The sequence below is a fragment of the Aquila chrysaetos genome, chromosome 19, assembly GCF_900496995.4.
Source record: "Aquila chrysaetos chrysaetos chromosome 19, bAquChr1.4, whole genome shotgun sequence".
Taxonomy (NCBI): Eukaryota; Metazoa; Chordata; class Aves; order Accipitriformes; family Accipitridae; genus Aquila; species Aquila chrysaetos.
The window spans coordinates 17,203,813-17,219,438 of record NC_044022.1 but is presented as its reverse complement, the minus strand read 5'-3'; the positions used below and the strand labels follow the sequence as shown (position 1 = coordinate 17,219,438).

At 40.2% G+C, this 15,626-nt stretch overlaps 1 protein-coding gene across 10 annotated transcripts in view; it reads left to right on the top strand.

Moving 5' to 3' along the window:
* Window positions 1-15,626, top strand: part of FAT3 (FAT atypical cadherin 3) — a 422,077-nt gene that overhangs the window by 329,093 nt on the left and 77,358 nt on the right. For all 10 annotated transcript variants that reach the window (XM_030042467.2, XM_030042469.2, XM_030042466.2 and 7 more), the window contains 3 exons: window positions 1,904-2,179; window positions 3,783-3,993; window positions 7,516-11,589. In XM_030042467.2, the coding sequence (XP_029898327.1) occupies window positions 1,904-2,179; window positions 3,783-3,993; window positions 7,516-11,589 (4,561 nt within the window). The remainder of the gene's footprint in view (window positions 1-1,903; window positions 2,180-3,782; window positions 3,994-7,515; window positions 11,590-15,626) is intronic.

The following is a 15,626-nucleotide window of genomic DNA, read 5'->3' as shown; positions in this document are numbered from 1 at the left end:
CCTTGATATATTGTATAGCAACAACAAAAATATAAAAAGCTAAGTAACTTTTCATCATTATTATAGGCCCAGCAATGTATATTTCCCCCCAATTTTATTGCTATCTGTCCAAGACTGAAGCATAACTTAATATAGGCTGTGCCCTGCTTCACTCTGGCGAACCATAATCTGGTGAAAATTAAATCGTATGGAATGTGCAGTTGAAGTCCTATGCCATTTACCTTACAGAGCATTTTATTTCAGCTGTCTTTTAAACAGTTCCCAGGCTAGTTCATTACGACTGCTGCTTACAATTGCTCATGTTCCTTTCTGGTAATGTGTTCTGCAAACCCTTCCGCATGTCATGGAAATCTAAAGTTTCATTTCTCTCTGAGGTCAACATCTGTTTGTGCAATATTGCAGTAAAAGTATAACTGTATTTTACTTCTGTTAAGAAAGTATGGGTGAACAGGGCTTGATCGAGCAAAGTAATAAAATATTTGCTTAAAAAAAAGCCAAGTACTTTTCAGAACTACAAAGAAAATATCATGAGGGATGGGTCAAGTCTCCTAATCTTAGGCAAGAGTCCTGTGCATGGCCTTTCCCGTGCCGTTCATTGGAGTATTTCTTATTTCAAAGTCTGAATAAAAAGATTGTTCCATTTCACTCACTGTAAAATTAGGTGTGTGCTTTCACAGGCATATTCTGCAAAAGATATACTTTTTTTTCCCCAGTACTGAAAAAGAGGCCACTCTTTGCATTTTGTCTTTCAGTATTAATGTAGTTTGTCAAGTGTTTTGCTGCCACACTGCCCAAAGTAATCTACAGCAGACAGAGTCTGGAAAGCAAATTTTCTCCAGGGAGTGACTGCTCCAATGGTGAAAAACACAAAACCTCATTGGAGCCACACACACATAACACTGCATAGTCACATAACTTTCGAAAGGCAAACCTTGGAACACAGTGATTCTTATTAGTTACCAGGGTCAGCTTGTGATATATTGAAATGGGTGTAATAGGCAGCAACAGCAGCATCCAGGTTTCTTTAGGGATCAATACCGAGGTTTTAAAAGACAAGACTTGAAGAAAATGGCACAGTGTTCATTCACATTTTTAGCAGAAGTTCTGCTGTTCATAAACTGCAACAGAAGGGAGCCAAATAGGTGTTCAAGGGGAAAGTGAATTAGTTGGCAATAAAGACAACCATCACTGGCAAAGGAAGAGCAAGGACGAAACCGTAAAAATAATCCTTCCCTGTCACCAGTGCCCTGAGATCACCTGTCCTTGGTGGTATGTATTGATCTGTGGGGGGTGGGCTTGCGTGGTCATGAGGTCATGTCTCCCGTTCTCGCCTCATCAAGTGTCACCGTTCCTAACACAGCCTAAGGTGTAACAGCAGCTTGAACTCTCCACTGCTGTCACAATTTGACACTGCTAGTATGTCCCAACGCAATAAATCAGGCAGAAAACACCACAGGATTTGGCCAAATCTTGATTGTATAAAAAGCAGATTTAAGTAACATGAAAAGGATTCTTTAATAGCCTTATTAATAGTGAAGGGGAAAGGAAATCCCATAATAGCTCTAGAAGTCTCTTGTAACCGGAGTAGTTACAAGGGATGACAAAACCTTTGCTATGACCATTGTAGGAATATTTTCCAATCTATAGATACTGAAAATATCAGCTTCTTTGTCAGGCTCTGAGTAGGTCTTATAATTAGGAACATTTTGCCTTCAAACTCATATCCTTACTATTTCTTTTGATCTGAACAGGAAGCATTTAATACTAAATGATGTTTCTCAGTCCCACCATACAGCAGCATAACATCATCAGCCGTCTAAAGTAAATTACATTTCTCTAGATGCCTATTCAGTAATCTCACTAGACTTCGATAACTTAGATGTTTTTCTTTTATTAACTGTAGGTTCTTATCAAAGTGTTGGATAACAATGATAATGGCCCAGAATTCTCTCACCCGAGTTACGATGTCACCATTTCAGAGGACATCCTCCCTGATACTGAAATTCTGCAGATTGAAGCTATAGACAGAGACGAAAAGCATAAGTTGAGCTACACTATTCACAGCAGCATCGATACAGTCAGCGTGAGAAAATTCAGAATTGATCCCAGCACTGGGGTGCTCTATACTGCTGAGAGATTAGACCACGAAGCTCAAGATAAGCACATCCTTAATGTCATGGTAAGAATGCAATATTCACTTGGCTCAGGACACAGTCACTGCTGCTTCAGGTGCATACGTGCCTTAGTCTTTGCATGGGCAAAGGACTCTTAGTGCAGTAAGTAGTTATTAATTTCATCTTGGCTTCCCTGCTGTGTATTTATTTTACATTTTTATTTGGGCTTTTTGGGAAACTTATCGTGAATTCGTTGTATGGAATATGGTATGATTTGCTGTCTCAAGGGAGAGCAAGCAGGAAATTATTTAATCTTTTGGCATCTGGTCCTCTCACTCAAGGTAATTTTCAGAGTTTCTGAAGTGAGGCTGAAAGTTATTTGAGAAGTTACTCACAGGGAGATAACTGCTTTCTTGCCATAGAGAATGCTACAGCCTTTCTGAATACGAGCTTCTTTTATAGTTTACTTTTACGGACTTATTTCAGTACATAAACTGTTGATATACGAAATAGCTTTCATCTACATTTCCAAATGTTTGGGTATGCAGAAAAAAAACTTAATTACCATTTTTTGCTCAGTGTGCCTAAATTACAGAACATAAGTCTGTCTGTTTCCAAGTGAAGATTGTACGTTACGGACTGGAGGTTAATTTAAAAAAAAAATCTGTGTTAGTTTAAACATTGTAGTCCACTATTTTCTTTAACCACTTAAGACTTCTGCAGAAGAGGTCTTTGAAGGAACAGCTCATGACGTGTTAGGTGCAGGGCCGTCTTTGAGCTGGGGACCCTAGGAGTCAGAGAGCTGCTGCGAGATCCAGCGAGCAGGAGCTGAGTGGGGTCTCAGCTCACAGAGTAACAAGCTGCAAGTCCTTTGGCGAGCAGGCTAAGAAATAAATACAAACTGAATCACAGAGAGACATGGCTGACAGAGGTCATTTCCTGGTGCTTGGTTTTGATCTCCACCTGATACAAGAGAGTTTTTGGTCTATTTAAGAAGAACCAAACTTTGGGGGATCATGTTGGCAGGATTGTCAGTGTAGCAGTGCTGAGATATTTTGTATGGGGTTGAAAGAGGTGTGATAAATGATACCTCTGTTGGGAGTGCTTGGCACTTCTTAAGGTAATTCCCACTCTGTTTACTATTGGTATCATCATCTTCAAAAAGGTATGTATATATATAGTGATAAAAAAGTCCATTGGCAGATACAAGCACTAGATTGACACACGACTAATCATAGTGGGTAAAATTGTTTGTAGGTCCTTGAAAGAAGGAGCAACGAGCAAGGTATATTTGCCTCTATTCTACAAAGCAGGGAATGGCAGGGCAAAGGTATGAATAAATTCATATTTAGCACATATGAAAAAAAGTATTTCTTGCGAACCGAATTTAAGATGTCATGTGGTTGCGACTTGAAAAATTCATGTCATGATAGTGGCCGAGCATTTTTTCAAAGTGAAAAAAAAGTCCCTAAACTCTTCCTGTTTCTTTTATTTTACTCTTTACCATCTCGCGTGTGAATGTATTTTAGACTGTTCTTTGTGACAAATGGATTTTTTTATTACTTTGTATTAAATAGAACAGAAAGTATTATTAGCACTCAGATGAGTAATATTTATAAAGTATTACTAGACGGATATTAAGATGTGTATTATGCACTTGTTCTTTAGGTTCGAGATCAAGAATTCCCTTACAGAAGAAACCTGGCCAGAGTCATCATAAATGTGGAAGACTCCAATGACCATAGTCCATACTTTACCAGCCCATTGTATGAAGCCTTGGTGTTTGAATCAGCAGCAGTTGGATCAGCAGTCTTGCAGGTCACGGCTTTGGACAAAGACAAAGGGGAAAACGCAGAGCTTATCTACTCTATTGAAGCAGGTTAGGACAGAGGCTGAACATGTAGCATCATGATTCCTGCCATACACAGAGCAGTGCTGTGACGGTGGTCCGTCTTGACACACAAGTCAACTTCATTGGTCTACCTTCTCCTGTAGGGCTGGGCAAAGGAGACACCTTCCTGTTGGTTGTTTTTTATTTTGAAACTGCTATACCCAAAACCTGTCAGAACAGAATCTCATTCACGTTCACTAGATGGCTACAGAGCCTTTTACCTCTAAGTCATTGGTTCAAAACCATCACAGAAGTTATCGAAAGCTACAGCCAGTGTTTGTTTTCAGGTTGCTGGCTGCAGTCTAGTAGACAGTGGATCCTCCATAAACAAATGCCACAACAGCTGGTATGTCCTGCCATCTTTGCCAGTATCTGGACCAGAGGAGCTTGGAGACTAACACCAGGGCTATGCTAAAAACTTTTGTCAGCAGAGCCATAGCATTTTAATGGCACAAGGTCTCTTGACACTAAGGGAGGGCATGGTGATACCAGATTAAAATCACTTTTGCTGTTAAGCTGTGGATATTTACATTCACCACATAATCTGTACCAGCAAAAGCATTCCTCTGCTGGTGCAACAGCATGGTCATGAGAAATTTGCATTATCTCTGCCACACATACAAGGGAATACAACTTCCTCTGGCTCATATGGATCTGAAGTTAAGAATTATCTCTGAGATAAACCATTAACATATATATAAGGGAGGTGCCTGGAAAAAGAGAGAAGGAAGTAGAAATTTGTAACCTTTGGATTTTTTAATGTTTCATTTCTACTTTTTTTTAGTAATATGAATCTTTCCATTGTAATAATAGCAAAACATGAAACCTGTATTGCCCTAAAAAGAAGTCTCATACACTGCAGATTGTCCCCATGTTAATCAGATCACAAGCCTTTCCCAGCATTAGGCTCTAATCCTAGAGGATCATTATTTATCCCTATATTATTATAAAGACTTGTCATTAGCTAGGATGGCTTACATCAATTAGGAACAAGCTAAGTGACAAAAAATAACTAATGAAACAAGAATATCTACACCATCTCATATTGATTTAACTTCATACAGTTCAAGCTCACACCTTAAATTAAGCTGATATAACCTGAATCTTAGAGAAGACCCAAGGAACTTTCTTCTGTCATTACCCTGTATGCTCTGTGGAAGTAGAGTCCCTTAAGCAAACCAGATGAAGTCTTTTGCAGCTAAAAGTGTTGAACTTAGACCCTTGTGAGCCTACAAAGATCTTAGCACTACGAAACAAATACTTCCTTTATGCACTGCATTTGGCCTTACCAGTTATTTCTCAGTGTTCTCCAGTGACCTTTAACTTGGATCAGGGGAAATTTTACACGTGCCGAGGCAGGACAACATCGTCCCTTATAGAATGAACTCTGAGCAGACCACATCAGGTTCCTGGGGCAATGTTTTTCAAGACTGTTCCCAGCTTTTTCTTGACACCTTATTACTATTATGGGCTCCAACCCAATCACCCATAGGTGCCACCACAATGTAAAGAGCAACCTGACATACTAGGAATATGACTCCCATACACTGGTAATAGAATCATACATGATGCAGACAGAAAAATATGATGATTAGAAAGGATGGTTTAGCTATTAGATGGTCCTTTTTAGTCTGCATGTTTTTCTCTTTTCTAGAGGCTCTCTTCCATTACAGCCTGTTTCTTTTTCATCATGAGCTCTCCCTGCAGTGTCAGACTTCAAACTTCCATTTACTGTAAGCCACGCACTCCCCCAGTTTCATTATCCACAAATGTTCCAATCCTAGATGCATCAAAATTGAGACTTCTGCTGCTATAGTTTCTGTGATCCATAAAATCTGCAGTTGAGGATACTGAGCATTCAGATTGTACACAGCCCTTTCATTCAGGGGAATTACTTAGATCACCTTACACGTGAAGAGAGCAATTGGTAAAGAAAGTAGCTTTTGTGTAATTTCATAAGAAATTCCTAAAGGATAAGAATCAGATCTGGCCTTACATGAGGCAGTCAGTGGCTAAAAATTATTTGTGTTAGCAAGCAGTGACAAAAAAACTGCAGCAGCATTTGTAATGTCTGCAAATGTGACAGATACTATGATCTTTATGAGAATTTGTAGCTCTGGCAGAATCTCAGCTCCTCAGTGAATAGCACAATTTTTGTTTTAGCTAGTAGAGTAAACTTTACTGATCTGAAAGGATGGATATAAATAGAAAGCCACTACCAGTATTGAACTACATACAATAGTATGTAGCTTAAATTAGCCTCCAAGCCCCAGAATTTACAACAGATAGTGAAGCACATCTTAAAAATAGTTCACATTAACTCACTTCATTTAGGATTCCATGTATTTGGTATTCCAGCTACAATTTTCACATTTACTGCTCTGTGCACAGCACCCGTAACAATCACCATTAAAAGAAATTCTCTTGTTCATCACCAGTTACCTGAGACATATTTCTGTCCAGGTCATGGATGGATGCTTGACTGTAGGTTGGAAGCAGTTCTAGATTTTAAACTGTAAATTACAGTAGCACAAATGTGTTATAATGATTGGAATCACTGTAACTCGGTACATGCTGTTTGTATTTAGAATCAAATTCAGAAGAAGAGTCTGTATGCTTATACATGCCATATACACATGCAGCATCTTATTCTTTAAGCAGGCACTCAAAGAACCAGCAAAATACGGATTGCCTAATAAAGGTGATCTCTAATTATAGGGTAAGGTTACATATCAAAAGTTTTGAATCTGTCTTGCTAAAGAAGAGGTTGGCAAAAAGATTAAAAAGAAAAAAAGACCCCAGAGAAGGTCCTTGATCCAAACTCACTGTTTTCACCTTTATGCAGTCAGTGATATCCCTGCTTTCATGTTATAACAGACATTTCATGACATTTTCGGCTAAATCTCATTCATCTAGATTCATCCTCCTCAGAGATCATATGATAAACCTTTGTGCCACGAGATACTTGAATCTCTTTTCTATGCTATTTGTTCTGTTTTATTTTTCTAAATGCCACTCTAACCTTCTTAAATTCACTTATTTGAGTCTCGAACTACTGTAATCTTCTCTACGGTTGCTTAATATCCCCTTCAATTAAGAGCCTGGGTTGTTATCCATTTGTCATGTAATTGGCTTGTTAGCCTCTGATCTAGTTTCTTTGCCTTAGGTGTACATGTATTTGACTAATTCCCATAATTTAGGGATGCTTTTTCCTACTTCAGTAGGAATAATGTACATGCAGCACTTGCTCAGATGCTGATACTCGGAATCAAGATATAGATAGCAGCACCTGCATTTCTGAAATATATACCATCTGCAATCTATACCATCTATTCAGATACCTGATTTTCAGAATGGAAGACTGGGAGGGCCTTTAGAATTCTTTTATGTTGGCGGGTTGTTTTTTTCAATAACTGCCTTTAAAAAATTGCAGCTAGTTGCTGCTGGTTTAAATTATTATTAAGTGTGTTGTATTTAATTTCTAATTTGCTTTCAATATTTGTGTTTTAGGAAATACAGGAAACACATTCAAGATTGAACCAGTTTTAGGAATCATTACATTACTGAAGGAGCCAGACTTAACCACAATGGGACAGTTTGTTTTGTCAGTCAAAGTGACCGATCAAGGTTCTCCACCACTGTCTGCAACAGCAATTGTGCGGATATCTGTGACGATGGCAGATAACTCCCACCCCAAGTTCACTCTCAAAGAATACCAAGCGGAGGTTAATGAAAACGTAGATATTGGTACTTCTGTCATCTCTCTCTCTGCAATCAGTCAGTCCACGTTAGTTTATGAGGTTAAAGATGGGAATGTGGATGGAGTCTTCACTATAAACCCATATTCTGGAGTGATCACCAGTCAAAAGGCCCTCGATTATGAACGCGCTTCCTTCTATCAGCTCATCGTACAGGCAACAAATATGGCAGGCATGGCATCAAATGCCACTGTGAACATTCAGATTGTTGATGAAAATGATAACGCACCAGTTTTTCTCTTCTCTCAGTACTCGGGCAGCATAAGTGAAGCTGCTCCTGTAAATAGCATAGTCCGGAGTGCGAATAACAGTCCCCTCGTGATACGTGCCACTGATGCTGACAGCAACCAGAATGCTTTGCTTGTCTACCAGATTGTTGAATCTACTGCAAAAAAGTATTTCACAGTAGATTCCAGCACAGGTGCAATCAGAACAATTGCAAATTTAGATCATGAAACAATAGCCCACTTCCACTTCCACGTGCATGTTAGAGACAGTGGGAATCCCCAGCTTACAGCAGAGAGCCCAGTTGAAGTGACCATTGAGGTAACTGATGTCAATGACAACCCACCAGTCTTCAGCCAGGCAGTATTTGAGACAGTTTTGCTCCTGCCCACATATGTTGGTGTTGAAGTTCTCAAAGTCAAGGCTACAGACCCAGATTCAGAGATCCCTCCTGAACTAACTTATAGTCTAATTGAAGGCAATATGGACAATTTTTTAATTGATTCAAGCACAGGGGTACTCACCATTAAAAACAATAGCCTCTCCAAAGACCATTATATGCTAATAGTAAGAGTATCTGATGGGAAATTTTATAGCACTGCTATGGTGACAATAATGGTAAAAGAAGCCATGGATAGTGGGCTCCATTTCACACAAAATTTTTATTCCACTTCTATCTCAGAAAACACCACCAATATCACAAAGATTGCTGTGGTGAATGCTGTTGGTAACCGCCTCAATGAGCCTTTGAAATACAGTATATTAAACCCAGGCAACAAATTTAAAATCAAATCCACCTCAGGAGTCATTCAGACAACTGGCATCCCCTTCGACCGAGAGGAACAAGAGCTGTATGAGTTGGTGGTGGAAGCAAGCCGTGAACTGGATCACCTTCGTGTCGCTCGAGTGGTGGTGAGGGTTTACATTGAGGACATAAATGACAATGCTCCGGTGTTCGTAGGGCTTCCGTACTATGCTGCTGTGCAAGTCGATGCTGAGCCTGGTACCCTGATATATCGAGTGACGGCTATTGATAAAGATAAGGGTGAAAATGGTGAGGTGTCCTATCTTCTGAAAGAAGACTATGGACATTTTGAAATTGATAGAGGATCTGGTAGTGTCACTTTAAAAGAAGCCTTCAATTCTGATTTGTCTAATATAGAGTATTTGGTTGTCATTCTTGCAAAAGATGGTGGTAACCCATCGTTGTCTGCTTCAGTAGAGCTCCCCATTACTATTGTTAACAAAGCGATGCCTGTATTTGACAAGCCCTTCTATACAGCTTCTGTGAATGAAGATGTGGAAATGCACACGCCAATTTTAAGCATAAATGCAACCAGTCCAGAAGGCCAGGGCATCATTTATATCATTGTCGATGGAGATCCCTACAACCAGTTTAATATTGACTTTGATACTGGAGTTCTGAGTGTCATCAGCCCACTGGACTACGAAATAAATTCTCTTTTCAAGCTGATGGTGCGAGCCAGCGATGCCCTCACTGGCGCTCGAGCTGAGGTCACTGTGGACTTGATCATTAATGATGTTAATGATAATCCTCCCATTTTCGATCAGTCGACTTATAATGCTACTTTGTCTGAAGCATCTTTGATTGGGACTCCTGTACTGCAGGTTGTTGCTATTGATGCTGACTCTGACAATAACAAGATTGTGCAGTATCAGATAGTCCAGGACACCTTTAACAGCACGGACTATTTCCATATAGACAGCACCAGTGGCCTAATTCTGACAGCCCGGATGCTCGATCATGAACTCATACAGCAGTGCAGCTTGAAAGTCAGAGCAACCGATAATGGCTTCCCACCACTAAGCAGTGAGGTTCTTGTTAGTATCTCAATAACAGATATGAATGACAACCCTCCAGTTTTTAACCAGCTAATATATGAGTCGTATGTGAGCGAACTGGCACCTCGGGGTCATTTTGTGACTTGCGTCCAAGCCTCTGATGCTGACAGCTCTGATTTTGACAGACTGGAGTACAGCATCCTATCAGGAAATGATCGGACCAGTTTTATTATGGACAGCAAGAGCGGTGTTATCACCCTTTCCAACCATCGCAAACAGCGAATGGAGCCCATGTACAGCCTAAATGTCTCTGTGTCAGACGGGCTGTTCACCAGCACAGCTCAGGTGCACATACAGATCCTTGGGGCCAACCTCTACAGCCCTGTGTTTTCGCAGAGCGTTTATGTTGCAGAGGTTAGAGAAAACGCTGCTCCTGGAACTAAGGTAATCCATGTGAAGGCAACAGATGGGGATTCGGGTGTATATGGCCAGATAAGCTACTCCATAATAAATGACTTTGCCAAGGACCGGTTTTTGATTGATAACAATGGGCAGATTCTGACAACTGAGAGGTTAGACCGGGAGAACCCGCTGGAAAGTGATATTGGTATATTTCTGAGAGCCCTTGATGGAGGTGGCAGGACTACGTTTTGCACTGTGAGAGTGATAGTAGTGGATGAGAATGACAACGCTCCTCAATTTATGACGGTCGAATACAGAGCAAGTGTCAAAGCAGATGTTGGGAAAGGTTACTTGGTGACCCAAGTACAAGCGGTAGATCCAGATGATGGAGCCAATTCCAGAATTACCTATTCTCTGTATAGTGAAGCCTCCGTTTCAGTAGCTGATCTGCTTGAAATAGATCCAGACAATGGATGGATGGTCACCAAGGGTAGCTTTAACCAGCTGAAAAACACAGTTCTGTCATTCTTTGTCAAAGCAGTTGATGGTGGCATTCCTGTAAAGCATTCCCTCATTCCTGTCTACATCCATGTTTTACCCTCAGAAACTATTTTGCCTTCCTTTTCTCAACCCCAGTATTCTTTTACCATAGCAGAAGACACCCTCATAGGCAGTACCATTGACATTCTGCATGTTTTGCCTAATCAGGGCGCTTTGTATAGCACGGTTAATGGTGAACTGACTGAAAACAACAAAGATGGGGTTTTCATCATAGAGCAAGACACGGGGCTCATAAAACTGGATAAGAGACTTGACCACGAGACAAATCCTGCTTTTCACTTCAAAGTTGCAGCCACCATTCAGCTAGACAAAGTAGACATTGTGCTGACTGTGGATGTGGAGGTTAAGGTGTTGGATGTAAATGATAACAAGCCCATGTTTGAAACGGCTAGCTATGACGCTATAATAATGGAAGGGATGCCTATAGGAACAAAACTTATGCAAGTTAAAGCGGTTGATGCAGACTCGAGTGCAAACGGGCAGGTCACTTATACACTTGCGGTGGAATCGGAGCTGGAGAAGATCACGGAAGCGTTCACCATTGATAGCAACAGTGGCTGGATCAGCACACTGAAGGATCTGGACCATGAAAAGGATCCTGCTTTCACCTTTGCAGTGGTGGCTTCAGATCTGGGGGAAGCTTTATCCTTGTCATCAACCACCTTGGTCTCAGTTACTGTGACAGATATAAATGATAACGCACCCGTCTTTGAGCATGAGGTGTACAGAGGGTCAGTGAAGGAGAGTGACCCTCCAGGGGAAGTCGTGGCTGTTCTTAGCACCTGGGATGAAGACACATCTGATGTCAACCGGCAGGTTAGCTACCATATTACAGGTAAGAAACAACTTGCATGCTTTTTTCCCAAAACCAGCTTTACTGAAGAGCTGTGCATGTGTCCAGTTTCAGGTGAATGTTTAGCAGGGTTTCAGCTAAATTATCCCTGTGAATCAGACAATTGCATCTTTCTTTGATTTTATTTTTTTTTAATTTGGACAAAATTTGCAGTAGCTAGCAAAGCTGAAAAGAGAGAAAGGGAGTGTGTGTGTCTGTGTCTGTCTGCCTGCCTGTCTGTCTGTCTGGGTTATTCTCTCTCCGATTTCCAAGATTAATGCTTCATGATTTGCTGCAGTGCAATGTAGTGTGACCCATCAACCCATCGTAACTGATGTGTCAGCGTGGAAACCATCATGACTTAATGTTTCATCCAAGGGAAGAACATTTTATTCTTAAGGAGAAAATCCTTACATTTCCAAGCATTTAAAATTTTTTGAAATAGCATTTTTCTTTTTCAGATAGGAAAGTGCATGCAGGAGCCACTTTGAAATACCACTATTTGGGGGGGGGGGGGGGGGGGGGGGGGTGCGGGGGGAGAGAATGAATTTTACATTGGAATGAGTGGGGAGATGCCATTTCTTATCAGCACAGATTTCTGGCCAGGGAAATAGTAATCCACTTAGAAGCACTGGTTAGCTGCCATGCATTGTTATATACAGCATAAGGCAATTTCGATTACATTACTAACATATTTTTCAAAGTGTGGTAACATTGCTCTTTCCTATTGTGCTATATTTATTATCATTCTTTTCTCCTAGATTCAGACTGGCTTTTGTGTATATTATGAGTGATGGGGTGCTGCAGTTATTTTTCTGCCTACGGCTTGCATTGTTCAATAGATTTTGTTAGGGAACAACTTTGTCATTCCTCCCAAGCTTCACAATCCAAGAGCTAATATTAATTACCTAGTAATAACCAGATTATTGGACAAATTGGCCTTTTTCTCACTGGATGGGATTAGAATTACACAAGACTGCACGTAGGAAGCAGGCTATTGGCAAAAATGACTTAACTAAGGGGATAACAGTTTGTATATTTTGATCGGGAGGGTAAGACCTACCCCTTCGTTAGCAATCAAATTGGAAATTGCTGCAGGATGGTGTGTAGAGAGAGGTATATTATTCCAGTTAGCCATAGATTGCCTGTGTTACACATCAGAAGTAGTATCATTTTCAAAGCAACCAGAAATTCATTCTGACCATTTACTTGAAAGTCTGGATACAGTTTAAAGGTTTGCAAAGACTATGTGTTTATACTGTGATACATTGTAGGATATTAGAAGTAGAGGCAAAAATAGTCTTGTGGATAAAGCACAAGATTTGGAGGCTTTGGGCAAGGTGCATTAGCTGCCGGTACTCCAGTTCCCACATATCTAAAAGTAAATAAGTAGTGCCTCATCCTAGAGATTTTGTGATATTTGAAGGAGTTTGGGGATCCCAGTATCCCCTTGTAACAAAAATGCATTCATGTACTGTGATCATAAGCTGAAGGTACTGTTTTTCTCTTTGTTCTGAAGTCTTTCAGTCATCTCTTATAATGAATTATGCTTTTCGTTACATAATAATGTTTTCTTCACATCCCTGTGCTGTTAATTTAGCAAAAACTGGACTTTTGAGTAATAACTGTCACATGTGTCAGAGGGTTGGAGCACCTCTCCTATGAAGACAGGCTGAGGGAGTTGGGGTTGTTCAGCCTGGAGAAGAGAAGGCTCCAGGGAGACCTTGTAGCAGCCTTCCAGTACCTAAAGGGGTCTAAAAGAAGGCCAGAGAGGGACTTTTCACAAGGGCATGTAGTGATAGGACAAGGGGTAATGGCTTTAGACTGGAAGAGGGCAGATTTAGATTAGATGCAAGGAAGAAGTTCTTCACTGTGAGGGTGGTGAGGCACTGGAACAGGTTGCCCAGAGAGGCTGTGGGTGCCCCATCCCTGGCAGTGTTCAAGGCCAGGCTGGATGGGGCTTGGAGCAACCTGGTCTAGTGGAAGGTGTCCCTGCCCGTGGCAGGGGGGTTGGAACTAGATGGTCTTTAAGGTCCCTTCCAACCCAAACCATTCTTTGATTCTATGATTCTATGTGAGTCAAAAATTATAGATCATTCTGTACCTTAATTTCTATCACAGTTCAAAATATGTCAGATATTTTGCTGGTATTTAGTTTCTGAAAATGTTAGATACCAAAGCCTAAAACTTTCTCTAATGGCTACTGTACAACTACTAAAGTATATGAGCTCAGAAATTCCACTGTCTTTGAATATATCCTTTGGAGTTGGGATATGCATAAGGAGAAATTAGGTTCTTTTGATTAAAATGTGAAAACATATTAAAGTATAGTTTAACTAACGAAATAGTCTATTCACACATTACCTCACATTGAGCTCAGGAACTGCACTTGAATATTTCATGGAATTAGATTAGCTAGATGATTATTCAAATCCTGTGGCTTTCTGGAGGCATTTTGAGCCATAGAAACTTCTGTGAATACAATAAACAAACTCTGAAGGAAAACGAGACACTGACAAAAAGGGAGAAGAAAACTAATTATGAGAATGACATGTGGATCCACCAAAACCAGCTTTGTGCAAATGCACCTGGAGAAAAGTAGCATACAGGAAAAAAATCATCATTTAGGAGATGAAAGAAAGAAACGTTCTGGGTTAGATGTGATCACTGAAGAGTCCTTTGCATTCTTTTGAGAAATACAAATGCTTATTGCAGTCTTCCGGCCAACTGAAAAGTAGAAGATAGATACATTCTGGTAGATAAATATGTATTCTGTTCTGAACTCCGTCAGTTTAGGATCGGTTTCCATGATTACTGGCAAGTAGTTGCCATTTTCAAGTCCACCTTCATCTGCATTTGATGGTGGGGGAAAAAACTTTTGCACTTACCCTTTGTTATTTGTAGTTTGGTAGCAGCTGGAGATGTTCACAAAGCAAAAGCTTTATATATAAATCTTAATAGAAAATCATTAGGAAGCACAGATGACACAAATGTTTAGGGAGCACAGCAGTTTTCTTTTGAAGGCTCATTTGAGGTCATTGCCTGTATCATTTGAGGCAGTTTGGCTACAACCAGGGCTCTGCTGATGTTTAGCTAGTGTGTTTAGCCAGCCTAGACCCAGCCAGCTTTACTGAGATTTAACAGTGGTAAACTAGGAAAAGCCACCAGAAAAATGTCAGTTGCTAAGACTTTGGTACAGTAAAGTGTTTTGTGTTCCTCACTGATGTTAATTAGGCTCCATCAGGCATGTAAATCTAAGGACAGACAATAGTCTTTAAGCTTGGTTCAGCTGAATACAAGAAAGATGGACAGTGTGTTTTGGAAGACAGAACTGGTATTGTACACAGTAGGTTTTTTGCTGGGTTGATTGCCCAATATGAGCAAAGTGATGGTTTTTGTTTGTTTTTATTTCATATTTGAGATCCTGGAGTTCTGGAGAAATGGATGTTTCAGTGTTTGGGGAGGACTTGTGCTGCAGGCTGAAGAACAGTGTCTGCAATTTTACGATAGTAAAGCTAAGAGGATTGGGTTTATCATTTCAGCAGCTCAGTAAACACGCAACATCTTAAACTGGGAGTGGAGGATAAACCTATTGATTTTATGTGATGCAAATGACTAGAGTTCTAGTTGGGAATTGAAAGTATCTAAATAAATGCATAAATGTAAGAGAGAAACTAAATAAATAAGTCAGTAAATACTCAGTTGCCCCTCCCAGATTGGGACATTACAGTGAAAACTGATACTGTTGGCTTCTAGTTTTCTGTTCCCTTATAATTCCCTCTGTGTGTGCTTTAGTAATGATGTGTGTCAGGATTTGTTTATTTTGGATCACTGTGTCTCTGCATTTCATTTGTATCTGGCTGTTTTCTTTCTTTACTTAAACTTGAGCTTGATTTGCCTTTGTACTATTTGCTGACTAGGGAGGGAGGGAGAGCATTATTTAAACTTCAAGTAACAAAAGATAAAAGATAGTGCTGATTCTTTTAGCCTCAAACCCTTTCTAAAAAGTTACTGGAGTGTTTTTTGTAGCTAGCACTTCA